Consider the following 19,077-nt stretch of genomic DNA (forward strand, 5'->3'; position numbering starts at 1 on the left):
ACAATTCATATTTTTATGAACATTTTTATTTGTTCTAGGATACTTTATGGTTTTTAGAGTGGAACACGAAATTTTTTCTAGCTTTACCATCGAATTACTCTAATTAAACAAATCATCCAAATATATTTATAATTTTTTGATGGCGGGGACTGCTGTGCATGCAGCACTCGTGGCTGTTGGGGAGCCTGCTGCCTGTCCTATTGCGATTGCGATAGCAGAGCAGCCAATCGTAGAAGATTCTAGCTGCTGTTTGAGTGTCCTACAACTCTTACCGAATTCGTGGGTTTAACACTGACATCTCAACTTCGGGTCCACAAAAGCAGGCCACAGTTGTCACCTAGCTCAGTTATAGACGCACATAAAACACCAAAATTTAACCATCACCATACGTGCACAGAATCATCTCTGTGAGTGGCCCTGAACGTGAACTCCCAGAGGACATTTTGATGTTTGGTTTACAGTTTAATACCTCCATTTGTGATGCACATTGATTGTAAATTCTATGTATGAGTTTGTTAAAAAAATTCTATATATGCATATTGGCCATGTTTGGAGAAATAGCCAAGGGTTATTTTAAGAGCTAAAGTTTAGCTCAAAAAAATAGACCTTCAATGAAATAGCCCTTGAGATGTTTGGATTCAAGGGCTATTTGGCTCACAAAGCACTTTTCTAATCATTGGGCTGCTACTTTTCCAAGAGGGAGTGAGAGAATCAATCAGCCCCACACGAAATAGCCCCTAATAGTACTTCTTGAGGAATATTTTTTTGGTAGCCTATTTACAAATAGCCCCAAAATAGCCTTCCTGTTTGGCTCCCTTTATGCTATTTGAGGCTATTTGGGGTGGCCTAAAAAGTAAGCCATGAATCAGAGTCATTGTTATACTACAACTCGGAAAAACTAGGACAAGGCCAATATACAAATCCTATGAAAGCGAAATATACGAATGCTATGACCGGATATATCACCTAAATACTGTGCAGTATATTATTTTTAAAAAATATGAATGGTGCGTACTCTGTACACATCCTTATAGGTGCGTATCAACATCTGAACTTGTAGACCACACAAGACACGATGCCGCAATTGACTTCAACGGCCACTAAAGAAGTGTATGTAATAAGGAGAATTCCTCACATCTTGGACTCCGTAGCAGCACCACAGAGCTCACTGGAGCAATGGAAGGGAGCCTCTGCCATGAGTTCCCGACTGACCTCCCAGCCATCGACGTGTGGGAGGTCTATGGCAGCCTCACTCTAGCGCAATTGGTTCCCCAATTGCTTCCTCATGTGCTATCAAAGGTGTTAGATATCTAGGCAATTTTCGGTATATTTTAATTCCAAAATTAAATGTATAAACTAGCAATATTTCTATGACTTTAAGGAGTAAAATAAAACATGTGAACATGTTTATACTTATCACACATATAAGCATAAATAATATAAATAACCAAAGTTTCAGAGAGTACCCTAAATCGGGGCCGTTGCCGGAGGCATTGGCTGCGCTGTTACCAACTGGAGTAGACATCTACTCGGTTGGCCTCAGTCGAAGTAGTCGAACTAAATCGGTGCAGGAAGAAGTTCGCAGTGCAGTCCCGCGAACGGTCACCAAGATGTAGTCGACGTAGTCGTTCGGCCACCAGAATGTAGTCGACGTAGTCGTTCGGTCCACCAGGAAGTAGTCGTACAATCGGGCAAAGCCTTAGTATTTTTGAGCAGTCACGCTAAAGCGTTACCCAAAAACCTGATTGCCCGCCTATCCCGTGCAGGATCTCAAGGCGAGCAAGGTTTCGGAGGCCTGCTCACGCTAATTCTGTGCGCGCAGAAATTAGCGTTGGGGAACTCAGTTGTTGCAACTGGAGAGGGAGAAGAGAGGAGCCGAGTTGCCTCAGTGCTCTGGTGCAGGATGGATGAGGGGAATGGCACTCCTTATATAGTGACTCAGGTGCTCAGGATCGTTGAACCTGGACACCATCAGAGTCATTTAGGTGATGCGGTTATGGCCATTAATTACAGATTTAATTGCACGTTTAATCGCACGATTAATTGCTGTCAACGGCAAAATAGCCATCACATCGCACCACGCCACGCCGCACCGCACGTCACGTCCGGCCGCGCACGCGCACGGCACCGCACCGCACGTCACGTCCGGCCGCGCACGCGCACGCGCACCGCCCGTCCGGCCGGCCGGCCGCGCCGCGCCGCGCCTCGCCTCGCCTCGGCCTCGGCCACGGCCACGGCCACGGCCACGGCCATGGCCCGGCCCGGCCCGGCCCGGCTCGGCGAGGCGAGCGAGCGCGCGCGCGTGTGGTTCACCGTCCTCCTCTTACCGGCTTCACAAGTGGTGTACAAGAAGTCCACCTTTTAAGTCGGTTGAGATCCTCCTCAATTCCCGGTACAGAATTAAACATTGATTCCCTAGCATTAATAGTGGGCTTTAAATTCTTTTAATGCTTTAGAATAAATGGGCCAAGCCCATTACTCCAACAATCCCCACCAAGAAATTCAAGCCACACTAGAAATACCCTCATTCTCTCATTGATATACCAGTATTCGACAGAGACTGTTAAGTTGAACTTCCATCTAGGACAAAGGCTACACTTATTCACAACTGTGCAATGGACTATGCCTTGAATTGCCAGTTTTGTGCAAACAAGTTTGACCAGAGCCCTACACTGGTACTAGGCTGCAAAAGCATCCCCGCGGTTTGGAGCTTATAAGTCATACTCCAGGCCCTTCATGAGTTTCTAGAGAATACCCAATTCTCATAGACCATGACCAGTGGTCAAACTCATATAGGTGTGTTCCTTTCAGATGTTCTGTAGGACAACATCTTTTTTTCAAGAAAACAACTCATTTGTTTAAAAGAAACCACCTGGCACACATTAAGGTATAGACCAACCTGCCATACAGATTAGAAGAGAAATGCACCTTATACACGGAATGAGCCCTTTTCACAAAGGTTCTCTTCTCACAGTCAGACTTTAGTTTGTTTCACCATCCTAATTCACGGGATCTCCGATCACATAGGACAAGTTTCCACTATAGAATGACTCACGTGGGTCTCAAGCCCAATTCCATAGATGCATTGTCTATCACATTTCGTGAAAGACCCTTTGTAAACTGATCTGCCAGATTTTTAGCCGTCTGAACATAGTCCAGGGCTATAACTCCGGAGTTTCTCAATTTTCTGACAGATTTCAACCGCCTTTTCACATGTCTAGATGACTTCATGTTATCCTTTGAACAATTCACCTTGACAATTACCGTTTGATTGTCACAGTTCATTAGGATTGCCGGTAACGGTTTTTCAACTATCGGCAAGTCCATAAGGAGCTCACGAAGCCACTCAGCCTCAACAGTGGCGGTATCTAATGCTGTGAGTTCTGCTTCCATAGTTGACCTCGTTAAGATGGTCTGCTTGCAAGACTTCCAGGAAACAGCTCCACCACCAAGTGTAAACACATATCCACTTGTGGCCTTTATCTCATCAGCATCAGAAATCCAATTTGAATCACTATACCCTTCTAGTACCCTTGGGTACCCGGTGTAGTGAATTCCATAGTTCATTGTCCCCTTCAGATAGCGCATTACTCTTTCAAGACCCTTCCAATGATCATCTCCCGGGTTTGAAACAAACCGGCTCAGTTTGCTTACAGCAAACGAGATGTCAGGTCTTGTAGCGCTCGCTAAATACATTAATGAACCAATGATCTGAGAATATCTCAGCTGATCTCGCATTATCCTTTTGTTCTTTCTAAGAATTAAACTGGCATCATATGGTGTTGAGACAGGTTTATAGTCGCTATAACCAAAGCGACTTAACACTTTCTCCACATAGTGAGACTGTGTAAGAATCACCCCACCATTGATCTCTTTTACCAGTTTTATATTAAGGATAACATCAGCTTCTCCCAGATCCTTCATCTCAAAATTTTGGGATAAAAACTCTTTGACTTCCTTAATCACATTAAGGCTAGTGCCAAAGATCAGTATGTCATCCACATACAAGCACAAAATCACTCTTTCAGCCCCACCATAGCGATAGTACACACATCTGTCAGCTTCGTTCACAACAAAGCCGGCAGAGGTCAAAGTTCTATCAAACTTTTCATGCCACTGCTTAGGCGCTTGCTTGAGACCATATAAAGATTTTAACAACTTACAAACCATTCCTTCTTGACCCTTTGATACAAACCCATCCAGCTGATCCATATAGATCTCCTCTTCTAACTCTCCATTGAGGAAAGCCGTCTTAACGTCCATCTGATGAACGAGAAGACCATAAGAGGCTGCCAAGGAAAGTAACACTCGAATTGTGGTCAATCGGGCAACTGGTGAATAAGTGTCAAAGAAATCTTCTCCTTCTTTTTGTGTATAACCCTTGGCCACAAGCCTAGCCTTGTACTTTTCAATAGTACCATCTGGCCTAAGCTTTTTCTTGAACACCCACTTGCATCCAACCGGTTTACATCCATAAGGACGTTCAACGACCTCCCAGGTTCCATTAGACATAATAGAATCCATCTCACTCCTTACTGCTTCCTTCCAATAGTCAGCATCAGGAGATGAATATGCCTCTTCAATGGTTCTGGGTGTATCATCTATGAGGTATACAATGAAATCATCACCAAAAGACTTTACAGTCCTTTGTCTCTTGCTCTTTCTCGGAGCATCATTGTTATCCTCCTCGGGATTTTCTACAAGTGTATGTTCATTGTGTTCTATCGGCTCGGCAGAGCCATCATCCTTGATGAACTCTTGCCTAGATGAACTTGTTTCATCTCTCATGGGAAAAATGTTTTCAAAAAATGTAGCATCTCTGGACTCCATTATAGTACCAACATGCATGTCAGGTACTCCAGATTTCACTATTAAAAATCTATATCCAACGCTGTGAATAGCATAACCTAGAAAGATACAATCCACAGTTTTAGGTCCAAGCTTACGTTTCTTGGTTATTGGCACACTCACTTTTGCCAAACAACCCCATGTACGTAAGTATGACAGTGTTGGCCTTTTCTTCTCCCATTCCTCGAATGGAGTTATCTCTTTATTCTTTGTAGGAACACGGTTTAGGACATGACATGCAGTCAATATAGCCTCACCCCACCATTCCTTGGAAAGTCCCGCTGTATCTAACATGGCGTTAACCAAATCCGTTAGAGTGCGGTTCTTTCTTTCGGCAACCCCATTTGACTGAGGTGAATAGGGAGGCGTCCTCTCATGAATAATACCATGTTCCTCGCAGAATAAAGTAAATAAATTTGAGAAATACTCGCCACCACGATCTGACCTAACTCTTTTGATCTTTCTCTCAAGTTGGTTTTCTACTTCAGCTTTATAGATTTTAAAGTAGTGTAAAGCTTCATCTTTTGACTTCAACAAATAGATGTAACAAAATCTAGTACTATCATCAATCAAAGTCATGAAATATTTTTTACCACCTTTTGTCAACACTCCATTCATTTCGCACAAATCGGAATGAATTAATTCTAAGGGTGCCAAGCTCCTTGCCTCCGCGGTCTTATGAGGCTTACGAGTTTGTTTTGATTCAACACATACATGACACTTAGAATTTTTGACAAAAGTGAACTTTGGAATTAAGCTCAAATTAGCTAAGCGCATCATACAACCAAAATTAACGTGACAAAGCCTCGAATGCCAAACATTTGTTTCATCAACGTTAATAACATTGTATGCAATTTTATTACAAACATCTGACAAAGAAAGATGGAACAAACCTCCGCTTTCATAACCTTTTCCAACAAAAGTACCAAACTTAGACAAGATACATTTATTGGACTCAAAGACTAATTTGAAATCATCTCTACACAGTAAAGAGCCGCTGACTAAATTCTTCTTGATGGTGGGGACATGCTGCACGTTCTTCAGCTGCACGGTCTTCCCCGAAGTAAACTTCAGATTTACCGTACCAACACCAAGAACACGCGCATGTGATCCGTTCCCCATCAGCAAGGAGGAAGTCCCGCCGGTCTGGTAAGAAGAGAACAAAGAAGCATCAGCACAAACATGAATATTAGCACCAGTGTCAACCCACCACTCGGGTGAACCAAAGACTGAAAGAACAGTAGGTAATAAATTACCGTACCCCGAAGTTCCTCCAGGCTCGCTAATAACCATGTTGGCGGAGTCGTTGCCCTTGCGGTTCGGACACTTTGCAGCAAAGTGATCCGTACTAGCGCACACATAGCAAGCTCCCGTCTTCTTCTTCTTCTTAAAAGTGGTTGTCTTCTTAGTCTTTGGTTGGTTCTGCGGTGGCTTTTTCTTGTTCTTATGGGAGTTGTTCTTCTGAACAAGATTGGCACTTGAAGCACCAACAACTCCTTTCCCACGTATGTCCTTTGCTCTCGCCTTCTCCTCAACATCAAGAGTCCCTATGAGTCCATCTATTGTGAACTCCTGTCTCTTATGTTTTAGAGAAGTAGCAAAGTCCCTCCAAGAAGGTGGCAGCTTAGAGATTATACCTCCAGCCACAAACTTATTGGGTAACACACATGGGGACTCTTTGCTGCAATTTTTGAGATCTTTTGCCAGAGTATGTATTTCATGAGCCTGTTCCACTACAGAACGGTCTTCGACCATCCTGTACTCAAGGAACTGCTCCATGATATACAACTCACTCCCGGCGTCAGATACTCCATATTGAGCCTCAAGAGCATCCCACAATGCTTTGCCAGTTGGCAGCCGGATATAAGAATCCACCAGGTTATCACCGAGAACACTAATAATCAAGCCTCGAAAGAGGATATCAGCCTCATCGAACGCACTCCCTTCCTCTGGAGAGAATTGTTCAGGCTTACCCTCTTTCACATGGATCACTCTCGATAGTGTTAACCACAGTATAAGCCGCTCTTGCCAACGTTTGTAATTTGAACCATCAAAAGGTGATGGTTTGATTGATGCAGCAAAGCTAGATACCGAAAGCCTATTAACACATTCAGGTTTTTGGATTGTTAGATATCTAGGCAATTTTCGGTATATTTTAATTCCAAAATTAAATGTATAAACTAGCAATATTTCTATGACTTTAAGGAGTAAAATAAAACATGTGAACATATTTATACTTATCACACATATAAGCATAAACAATATAAATAACCAAAGTTTCAGGGAGTACCCTAAATCGGGGCCGTTGCCGGAGGCATTGGCTGCGCTGTTACCAACTGGAGTAGACATCTACTCGGTTGGCCTCAGTCGAAGTAGTCGAACTAAATCGGTGCAGGAAGAAGTTCGCAGTGCAGTCCCGCGAACGGTCACCAAGATGTAGTCGACGTAGTCGTTCGGCCACCAGAATGTAGTCGACGTAGTCGTTCGGTCCACCAGGAAGTAGTCGTACAATCGGGCAAAGCCTTAGTATTTTTGAGCAGTCACGCTAAAGCGTTACCCAAAAACCTGATTGCCCGCCTATCCCGTGCAGGATCTCAAGGCGAGCAAGGTTTCGGAGGCCTGCTCACGCTAATTCTGTGCGCGCAGAAATTAGCGTTGGGGAACTCAGTTGTTGCAACTGGAGAGGGAGAAGAGAGGAGCCGAGTTGCCTCAGTGCTCTGGTGCAGGATGGATGAGGGGAATGGCACTCCTTATATAGTGACTCAGGTGCTCAGGATCGTTGAACCTGGACACCATCAGAGTCATTTAGGTGATGCGGTTATGGCCATTAATTACAGATTTAATTGCACATTTAATCGCACGATTAATTGCTGTCAACGGCAAAATAGCCATCACATCGCGCCGCACGTGCGCGCGCTCAGGATCGTTGAACCTGGACACCATCTGAGTCATTTAGGTGATGCGGTTATGGCCATTAATTACAGATTTAATTGCACGTTTAATCGCACGATTAATTGCTGTCAATGGCAAAATAGCCATCACATCGCGCCGCACCGCACGTCCGGCCGCGCACGCGCACCGCCCGTCCGGCCGGCCGCGCCTCGCCTCGCCTCGCCTCGCCTCGCCTCGGCCACGGCCCGGCGAGGCGAGCGAGCGCGCGCGCGTGTGGTTCACCGTCCTCCTTTTACCGGCTTCACAAGTGGTGTACAAGAAGTCCACCTTTTAAGTCGGTTGAGATCCTCCTCAATTCCCGGTACGGAATTAAACATTGATTCCCTAGCATTAATAGTGGGCTTTAAATTCTTTTAATGCTTTAGAATAAATGGGCCAAGCCCATTACTCCAACAAAAGGTTGAGCTTGTAGAGGGAGATGGTGGCGTCGGAACAATACTGCTTGTCACTTTCCCACCCTCAGGTTAGACTCTGAACACTTCATAGTTCAATTCAGTACAGCTTGGTGTAATTCCAAGGTCCCGCTTTCAAGTAATCTTGTACTTTTCTGATCTGGTTTTGCTAGGAACTTCCGGACTAGCAAGTTACAAGGAGAAGTTCACCGTGGTCGACAATGAAAAGTACATCAAGGAGGCAGAAGCGATTGAAGGAGGCTTTCTAGATCTTGGCTTTGAGAAATATTTAGTGCGATTTGAGATTGTAGGACAAGAAGATGGCCCGACCATTATAAGATCAACCATCAAGTATAAAGTTGATGCCGAGCATGAAAGCAATGCCTCCCTTGTCAGTACAGGAGCTGTGGCAGCCATTGCTGATGCCATCACCAAGTACATCAAAGAGCATAAGAGTCCCAAGCAAGCCAGCGAACAAACTTCGGAAGAACAAGCGACCAGACAAAAGTCAGGAGAACAAGGCGTCTGAAGTGATTGGCAAACAAGTTTGAGCAAATTCCCTTATACTATTTTGTTATATATTTTTCTCATGTCTCTGGGATCTCCTACTGCCATGTACAAATTTATAGAAAATTATATATATGGATATTCTAGAGAGAGAGAGAGAGAGCACGTTCTTGGTTTATAATGATGTACAAAGGCCAAGCAATGTTAGAACTGTGAAAAACCTAAAAAAATACCTGATAACTTAGTTGTCCTGCTCATGCTCGAGTAATCGGTCCTTGCTGTGCAGTGGGGCGTTCGAACAGTAACCCTAACGCTGAGGCTTGCTTATAAACGCTGGCTAGTGTGCGCTGGCAGATGGTTCCACATAATCGAGGGGTCTACGGCCGGGTGCGATTATATGTCACAGATGGCGACAATTCTATTAACCATCACCTCAAGATTTCTCCACCATCTATTATATTTAATGGGCCGTCCGCCCAACATCCGATATATGGGCTATTGCATCCGATATATGGGCTATTGCGTGCACTGAACTCCAGGTAAAAAATATCTAGTACTGTACTGTAATTATGACCACATGCAGCACATACACAGTATGATGAAAACCATATGTTAGGAAGAGACATCAATTAAAAAAGTCATAAGTTTCAAACCAAACATCTCAATTAAATTTTGGTTTCACCATAATGTTCCTTACGATGAGATCTTCAAATCAAGACCACACTTGACTATATTCAGAATATTTATTTTAAAAACTATTTTTAATATAAGATTAATTTCAACTGCTCTGAGCAAATATTCTAAATTTGGGAAAAAATGCTTTATACGAACAAAATGATTAAACAACATGAATAAAATATTGCACATTTCAAACATTTGAAAACTAAATTTCACGAACAAATGAGTTCACATCACGGAACAATTTTGTCTACAAGTTGAACAAATAATTTAATATCACGAACATTTTAGTATAAATAAATAAATAAAAGATTATTTTTGCATTGAGAACAAATGTGTCCACAAGACTAACAAATTATCCTTGAAAACGAACAAATTATTCTTCCGGACGAACAAAAGATAAAATAATAAAAATAATATAGCTTTCAAGTAGAGAAGAAATTATCATTAAAGAATTGAAATCAAGAAAGAAAAAGGAAGTAGGGAGAGAAAAGATTGGAAGAAAAAGAAATAAAGGTGCACTGCACCACAGCTAGTAAGCATACATATATAGCCAAAACAGTATGAAGCATGCACGTATATAGAAAAAAACATAAACTTCAAACATGCATAAATAAATAAAAGATGTGAATGTGAAGAACAAACGCATGAATCGAGAAAGAAAATGAAGAAGAAGAAAAAGAAAAATAAAATAAAGAGAAGAAACAGAAATGAAAAAAGAAAAGAAAAAAGAGGGCACATGCATCTCTAGCATGCATGCAACCACAGGAGCAGCACACACATCACAGCATCCTTCAACAATCAGTAGTGGGCTGACAGCTGCATGCTGCAGCAGCACCATATAGGCACAACAGTCAATCAGTCTACTCCTCGTGGGCCAATATCTGTTTGCTATATGGGCCGAAATCATCTTGCTCTTCCACCTGACAATCTTACAAGCGATAGATTGAGCTTTTGTAGCCTAGGAGATATATAGCCATTGCGCGTACGGCTTGCTTAGCCAAGCTTGGCTCCGCTTGTATGCGAGTCTCCGGATCCTATGCATCTTTCGGAAGAAAAAATTCTACCTATCTTCCAATGTATAAGATTCGTGCAACGTTTATGCGTCATCCGATTCAAGTGAAGGTTTTCAGCAAATATATGTGACCACAGGTAAAAGATCGACAGGTGGGTGTGTTGCCCCATTCTCTCCCAGCGCATGCAAGCATACAGCGCAGAGCAACAGTATCTAGCGCTCACGTGGCGCAAAGTGAGTGGTGGGAGGTGAATAGGAATCTAAACACATTCCAAACTTCAATTGATCTTTTCTCTTAAACTGTGCAGTCAATTTAAAATTCGATTGAAACATAGTATTCGTTAGAATTAATGTTACCAAATGAATATGTTATTTGTATTTTTTTTGTATTATTATTCCAACATTTGAATATAATAGTTCAACATTTTTAATATACCACTTCAACATATATATTATGCGATTTCAACATTTGTTTAAAAAATGTTGAATTAGTTTTCCAAAGTGTTGAATTAGTTTTTTTCTAGTGTTGAATGAGTTTGGTAAAAATGTTGAATCTAGCACTGCAGCAACTGGAGTAGAAAAACACATCGGAATATGATAAAAAAGAAATCAAAGCACCATGGAATGAATCTATCTGCGAACACAAGTAGTCTGCTCTGCGGGTTCGTCTGCTACGCGCAGTATGTGTTGCTGCGACCTACTACTGCTGTCCAATTGGGCCGTGCTGGGCTTGCATCCTTGGGCTGCGATTCATAGACTTTCTATCGCATGGAAGATAGATAGGAGCCCCCACGCGAGTCCCGCCCGTTCCCGCGCAGCCAGACCAAGGGGACCGAGTTGCACAAATCTGACCTAGCTAAAGGACCTGACTACCCAACCAAACATCGAAATTTCTGTACATCTTGTAGTAGATTTTTGTATTCTTTCCGATGTTTGAGATTGGTGCGGGATTGATTCAGGAGTGGACGGCCACAGATGCATGCGGAGGGAGCGCATAGGAGACTGGAACAGGAATACGTGTCATTGCCTAGCTTTACTAGTTTTTTCCAGAATGGCTTTTCCAGAATTAGCTTTTCCAGAATGTTGTACTAGTTTTTTATGAATGTTGAATATACCCTTCTAGTATGTTGAAGGGACTAATCACAAGCTCTATAATTCAAATACTATGTTTGAATAACTTGATACGCTGTGATATTTTGGATTCAAATGTTGAAATGATATTTGAAAAATGGAAATGATCCCCTAAAACATATAAATATAGCAAATTAATCTCAAGGGTAAAGGGTTAATAAGAATAAAAAGAAAGGAAAAAAGTGAAAAGGAAAACAACTGCAAACAGGCAACCTTCGTTCGTTGGTCCGCTGTGTGGCACTCTATTTGCTGGATTGGGCCAAGAAATGAGTGGGCTGTTAGCCGGCTGTGAGATTTGATGGCTTCGCATCTTCCGGCAACACATATAGGAGCCTCCGCCAAAGCAGACCGAGCGTAGCTCGGTTGGTGCGGCCTCCCGGTGGGGAGCGCACCCGCCCGGGCTCGAACCCGTGGCGCTGCACCTGCCTGGTTTTTCTAGGATTTCTTCGAGGGAAGGAGTCTCAAGCGCCTATGGACCACAATGGGATGACGTGCCCGTCACTTGTATTCTCAGTAGGCGTATGAGTTGTAGTTTCTGGTTAGTTAGGGAGTAGGCGTGTGTGTATGAGTTGTAGTTTCTGGTTAGTTAGGGAGTGCGTGGGTGTGTTAAGTAGTGAGTGAGTTCAGATACTACAGTTTGTACCTAGTTTGAGGCACTCAAAAAAAAAAAAGCGCCTCCGCCAAACACACCCGTGCGCGAGCTAATCTGCCACTGCAGGCTGCCGCTGCAGCACCCACCCAACCATTGTCGTTTCCAATGGCATCCCCACGCACCCAGAGCTGCAGCCTGCAGCTGCTGCTCCTCAGCCGTGGCGATGCACTCATGCACAGCCGTCCATCCTCTGGCATTTCCCCGATAGAATACTTCTTGAAGTGGATCCCCACTCCCCAGCTCGGCCGGCCCCGGCACGAACGAGAACTCCAGCGTGCGAGGGTCCAGAACCTAAACCCCACTGCCCCAGCAGGCGGCCGGAGTTGCATATGTGCCAGTAGATGTTCCCGGCAGCGTGCACACAGCGACGGTGAAGCAGACGACCTCGAAGAAGAGCCTGCTCGGGTGCGCGAGCTTGAGCACCGCGACGCCGACGGCGCTCCTGAAGGCACGCCACCGGCCGTAGTCGTAGGGCAACACGGCGCGCGGCGGTGCCGGCAGCAGGGCGTGGCGGCGGGAGGCCGGATCGTGGACGAGGATGCATGGGCGGAGGCTCCCGTTGAGCAAACGCGGGACGAGGAGGACGAGGCCGAAGCGGACGTCGGCGATTGAGAAGTCGGGGGCGCCGTCGAGGGAGAGGCGGCGGCGTCGAGGGGGGCGAAGTCGACGGGGTGGTGGGTGCCCTCTGACGGCATGGGCAGCGGAGGCGGTGTGTCCACGGGGTGGAAAAAGCAGCCGAGCAGCGGCGCCGCGAGGGACGCGGCCCGTCGCCAGCCGCGCGGCTCGGACGAGGTCGGCGGGGCGGAGGCGCCGGAGGGAGGACGAAGGGGAGGAGGACGTCGCTCGTGAGGACGGCGACCATGGACGCCGGCTGCGGCCCGCGGGAGCTCTTCCGTCGGCGGTGCCGGGGGAAGCGAGGCGAGGACGCCGTTGAATTGATTCCCGCGTGGTGTTTCTTGGGAGCAACGCCGGAAAGGCAGTTTCTGTACTTCAGGCCTTCAGGGCACGGCAGGCTTTGAGGTGGAACCGTGGAAGACATAGGAAAAGCAAAACCAATGGCACCACGGTGGTTTTGGAAGTAATCAAATTTTGAAGGAAAGTAGGCCCTCGAAAATTTTGAAGGAAAGTAGGCCCTCGAAAATTTTGAATGAAACATCAATTAAGGATTATATGGGTTTTGCTAAATCTCTAAGCCAAAACAAACATTGACAGCATGAATGAAAATCCGCTACTATCGGATTCGTATTTCTTTAGCATCATTTGCCACTACGGCAGTAGAAATTGGATTTGCTAATAGAAATTTCTTAAACCTTTCAAATAATCGGTCACATGTCAAACATTGTATTTGCTTAGATATCACTATCTTCTTCTTTTACTGAAATGACATTTAGAACAAGCTAGTTAGTTCAAAAACGAACTAATCAACCTATCTCTAATCATCATATGTGCTTAAGGAAGGAAACGTAACACACAAGAAACTAAAATCATCTCGAAAACAACAAAGGCGATTGGCGACCCTTACCTCTCATCGGCTGAATGCACTGCATAACTAACCAGAGTTACAGCAAGATCCTGTTTGACAGGGCTTTTGCAATGGCTCCAGCCTGCAGGAGCCTGCCAAATGTTTTGCGCGAGGAGCCATTTTTCAGTTTTAAAAAAATAGAGGAGCTAGAGCCGTTTTAAAGGAGCCAAAAAATGATTCCAGCTCCTATTTTGAAGCTCGAGTCCTGTCAAACACTCCTAATAAATTGGAAACCCAGCTAACAATATTCAGAAATGTATTCCACGCCTAACTCTACACTGGTGAATAGCGAGACAGTTGAAATCTATGGAGCTTTTACACATCACAATTCAGGAGCATGATGTTCCAATCAAAGGCTCGTAACTTGTATATTGAGCCTAAATCTTTTCGGATGCCCTAAGCTACTATATTAATGTTCCTAATACTTTAATTGACATGGTAAGAACTTACAAGATTCGTGTACATTTTTGCATTCTGAATGTGGTTTGTAAGCAGGACACTACTTTACTAGTAGTACCAATATTTAGCAATAGCCACCAAAATTTATGACGGCAGTGACATGTGACAATGGAAAAAATTACTTTACCAAGCTGGGCTATTTGATCATCACATCGTATGCAAACCGGGAGGAAGGTTATCAGAGTCAACCGTGATAAATATTACTGGCGAGGAACAAAAGAGCAGATCGGCTAAAACAAAGCATAGAGGGCGACATTCATAACGGTTATCTTCAAAATGCCATCTTAGTCCAACGGGGTAAACATCTCATCACGAGCAAACATACATGGTTCGCCTGAAATCTGCATTACGTGGCATGCCCTACTGTCTTGGGGATGTCATCTAATTCATAAATGTGCAAAGGTAAACTCAGCAACAGCTTTGTCTGAATTAACTCATACTAAACAGGAACAAAATTCTCAGTGAAGATGGCACGTCACTAGTGACCCAGAAACGCAAGGAGGTGAGCTGATCTGCGATGCTATCTTCTCTGACCAGTGACTACTCACTACCCTGAAATGTAGAGAAAAAGGATTTATTAGTGCAGTTCTAAGTGCCTAGGAATATAATAAAACATATGTTTCTGTGAAAGTAATGAAGCAATTGGTAATTAAAACTAAAAGTAGATTGAACCAGAACATTGATCTCATGTACATAATATTTAAAATTCATGGTGCCAAAGAACATTCATAGTGTACTTTCATGGTCTAAAGGTTTTCTAGCAACTCATTTGATTGGAAGAAATTCATGAAAAGATAATATTTAAAATCCAAGGAGGGCACGACGCCAATGGCGCCGCCATCGCACGTCCATAAATGGACAGGATTTTCACCCTAGAGGACCCCGTGCAGTAGGACACGGTGCATCACAGTGGTGCCCCCAGCAGGGAGAACGGCACCACAAGGGCGCCGCCACCATCGCCACCGACAAAACCGTCGGTGAAGGCTTTCGCCCGAGTTAGCACCGTGCCTGTCGCACACACTCGGACTAAGCAGTAGCTCACCCCTCCTCACCTCCGCAACGCCTCTACTGGAAGAGGCCCGACACAGTCCGAAGCACCACCATGGCGCCACCAGCAAGCACCAGCCGGCCCCCAGCCCCACCACCAAGGCGACGCCGGACCAATATCTCCATCAGAGGGGAGAGGAGGAGCACCACCTCCTCACCACAGCAACTGTCGCCCGCGCACAGCACGCCCCCAACTCCACCATCATCGGTCCGCCATGTCCCAGATCCGGTAGAGCGGCGGCACCCGGACGCGGCTACCAGCCACGGCCCGCCATGGCCGTGCCCAGCAGGCAGCCCCGACCGTGCCCAGCAGGCCGTGCCCACGCCAAGTGCCAAGGCCACCTGCCAGCCGCGGGCAGGCAGGCCCACCAGCAGCCAGCCCCGGCCGCCACCTGCCGCGCCGCCTCCCGGACGGCTAACCCCGTGCCCAGTCCGCGCCAGCCACCGCCGACGCCGCCGCCAACTCCTTGCGCCGGCCGCCGCCCCCCCACACACAGGCGCGCGCCCCCGCCGCACGGCCACCGGATCCGGCCGGGGCGACGCCGGATCCGTGGCCTCCCGTCGCCGCCGCTGCGTAGCGCCGCGCCGGCGAGCCCCCTCCGAGGAACGAGACGACCGCGCCCGCAGCGAACCACCAGAGGAGAGGGGGAGGGAGCCACGCCGCCGCCTTCACCACGGGGCGCCCGAGCTTCCAGGCAGCCGATTCGGGCGGCGGCGCGGCGGAGGAGAGGGAGGCCGCGAAGGGGGCGGTGGCTAGGGTTTGGGAGCGCCCGCGCCGCCCGCATCGGGAGCGACGCGACCGCCCGTGAGAGAGAGAGAGTCCCCTAAAAAAGATAAAAATTAAGACAGACAGAATTATGCCACATGGGCAAATTGCATAACAAAAGCATCTTTTACACAATGAAGATTATTACTCAAGTAAAAAAAGGACTGCAAAGAAGAGTAAGTAACGCATAATTGATGATATGAAAGTTTATTGACACTAATAATATCATTTCATCTAGATTTATTTCACCATCTAAGTACCCAAATGGATAAAATAGTATCGCAGCAATGTACTCCTTAACTATTTGCTGAAATTCAAGGAAAAATCATTTATGGATTGAGACTCATCAAATTAGCACACAGCTTCTCTAGTTTCTTCTGAACACCTCCAATTTGGTTTTCTTCTCTAACTTCCTGAATGGAGATCCATAGCTAATCCGAAAAAGGCAAACAAAAAAAACACAATAAGGTACAAAATGGAAGGGACTCAAAATTATTTGTGTCAAACTCTCATCAAATGAAGGTGGCCATGTGTTCTTGTTATTGAGGGGCGAAATTGGAAAGTCCAGACAGTAGCAATTTATTTCAGACATATTTTTGCACCTTACATATCAGCATAATTCTCAAAGAAACAAAATGGACAAAATAATTATTGTTTCAAAATAGCATCATTAGTATTCAGGTTGCAAACATAAAACCTCCAGATAATATACAACTACTAGCTAGTATTTGTATATGGCAGATTTCAGACATATGAAACACATAATTATCACAAAGGGGCTGAATTATTGGTACCAAATATACAAAGTTGGTAAGACAGAACCAAGCTTAACATGACAATTTATTCTAGCAATTCTATCGCATATGAAGCTTGATTGCTGTCTTTTCCTAAATATTCTAAAATTAGTGTCTTGAATCAGCTAAAAGCTAAAAGCCTCAGTTGCACACTTAAACAAACCCTAGAACCCATGAAACTCAAAAATTTCTGAACCATTTGAGCAACAGAGCAAACAAATAAGCACAACGTACAGTTCCTTGAATCCAAGCAGCAGTCAAACAGCAATGAATAATTCAAAATCTATCACTAGTAAGCATCAAACTCCTCTTGTTTAACAAAATCCAGATCTAGGGAGCAAAACTTCCATATCAAAGCACAGTATTAAACAGGCATGCTACTTGATACCATAACAGATGTGCATGCATCAGATCATTTAGATAATCATACGAAAAAAAAATGAACTGCATGAACAAAAATGGCACAAAACAAAGAGAGAAGGGTAGCTATGCAAATCACCGAAAAGTTCGTCTTGTGGAGCGAGGAACTCAGGCGGCCAGGCCAAGGTGTAGGCATACATGGGATCCCCGTACTCCTTGCCATCTTCCATCACCAAGCGCTCCAGCTTGCCAGTCTCCATATGGAACGAGTAGCGCCCATATCCCCATGTCCTGATGAAAACCTTCCCGGTGTGGGCGTAGTCGACATCGCTGAGCCAGGTGCAGATCATGCGCCTCATTGGGTCCTTGGGTAGACCAGGCACGGTGTCGAGCACCTTGGTCATGCACGTCTCCCGCTCCATCAGCCATCCCCTATCGCTCCACCTGGCCTTTCCACGCACCCAGATCTGCAGATTCTCGTCGTCCACGATCGATGCCATGCACAGACGGCCGTCCTCCGGCATCTCCCCGATGCGGTATTTCTTGTGGTGGTCCCCCAGGACGGCAGGCACCGGCATGAACGAGAACTCCAGCGTGCGAGGATCCAGCTGGAGCAGGCGGCTGGAGTTGCAGATGTGCCAGTAGATGTTCCCAGCGGCGTGCACGCAGCGGGCCTCGAACCACCACGGGTCGAAGTCAACGATGACCCCCTCGGCCCGCGGCAGTGCGCGCCAGGCACAGTCGCCGTCGCGGACGGTCGCGACCCAGGCGCGCGGGAGGTTGCCGTCGACGGTGAGGCAGACGGCGTCGAAGGAGAGCCTGCTCCGGTGCGCGCGAGAGAGCACGGCGACGCCGATGACGCTCCTGCCGCCGCACCAGCGGTCGTCGGGCAGCGCGCCGCGCGGCGGCGGCGGGAGCAGCATGCGGCGGCTCGACGGCGAGGATGCGGGGGAGGAGCGACTTGGGGCGCGGGTGGTGGAGGAGGAGGACGAGGCCGAGGTGGACGTCCTGGATGGAGAGACCGCGGGCGGCGGTGGGAGTGAGCTTGAGGGAGAGGAGCGGGGCCGGGGAGGCGGCGTCGAGCGGGACGAAGACGGCAGGGTGGTGGGTCTTGTCCCCCGTCGGCGAGGGGGGCGGCCTGGCCGGGGTCAGCGGGTGGAAGAAGTAGCCGAGGAGGGGCGGCGCGCGCGGGAGGGCCCGGGAGGCGGCCCGGCGCCAGCGGTGGCAGGCGAGCGCCGCGCGGAGGAGGTCGGCGGGGGCGAGGCGGCGGAGGATGGCATGGAGGGTTTCCTCCGTGAGGTCGACGACCGTCGTCCCCATCTCCGCGGGTGCCGGCGGAGGGAGGGCGCCTGCTCTCATGGTGCCCCCAATCGCCAATCGGGGGACGTACGAGAGAGTGATGGGACGGGGTTGCGGAGGCGAGGGGAGGGGAGGTTTTGGTCGGGGATGGAGAGGGAGACCGACAACTGGAGACCAGTACGCCCACCTCTCTCTCCGCCTCTACTGCTTATGCAAAAGGACAGGATTAGGAAGCTGCTTTCCGTACGTTCAGTTCAGGTTTCAGCCTTTCAGGCGCTTTTGGAACGAGGCAGGAAAAGAGAGATATTTTCTGTGTTTGCTGCCAAAAACAACTTCAACTTTGTGACAAGTGTTTTCAAAATTTGAAAACATGGTGATGTCCTGTCTACGCACCACATATCCATGGTCCATTGCTCCATCTTAGATATATCTAGATGTTTAAATTTATCATCACTTAGGAGTATAGTCTATTTGTGGAGCTCCAGCTCCAGCTGTGGCTGCTCGATAAAAATTATTTTGACAGAAGAATGGACAGTAGAGGTTACAGGTGTTGTTGATATGCCCAAGAGCCCATCATCACAATACGGTTTAAAGGCCCAAGTGGATATTGATCCAAGAGGGATTAGGGTTACTAATGGGCCTATGAGATAGAAGC

At 46.6% G+C, this 19,077-nt stretch overlaps 1 protein-coding gene and 1 pseudogene across 1 annotated transcript; one reads left to right on the top strand and one right to left on the bottom strand.

The window, feature by feature from the left end:
• The first annotated feature begins 1,118 nt into the window (after positions 1 to 1,118).
• LOC120673436 (norbelladine synthase-like) lies at positions 1,119 to 8,929 on the top strand. Its single transcript, XM_039954266.1, has 3 exons — positions 1,119 to 1,299; positions 8,200 to 8,263; positions 8,366 to 8,929. Exons 1-3 carry the CDS (start codon positions 1,177 to 1,179, stop codon positions 8,719 to 8,721), a joined length of 543 nt encoding a protein of 180 aa, XP_039810200.1. The 5' UTR covers positions 1,119 to 1,176; the 3' UTR covers positions 8,722 to 8,929.
• A 5,472-nt stretch (positions 8,930 to 14,401) lies between these two features.
• On the bottom strand, positions 14,402 to 18,593 carry LOC120673445 (annotated as a pseudogene).
• Positions 18,594 to 19,077: the final 484 nt, after the last annotated feature.

Source organism: Panicum virgatum, chromosome 2K, assembly GCF_016808335.1.
Source record: "Panicum virgatum strain AP13 chromosome 2K, P.virgatum_v5, whole genome shotgun sequence".
NCBI lineage: Eukaryota > Viridiplantae > Streptophyta > Magnoliopsida > Poales > Poaceae > Panicum > Panicum virgatum.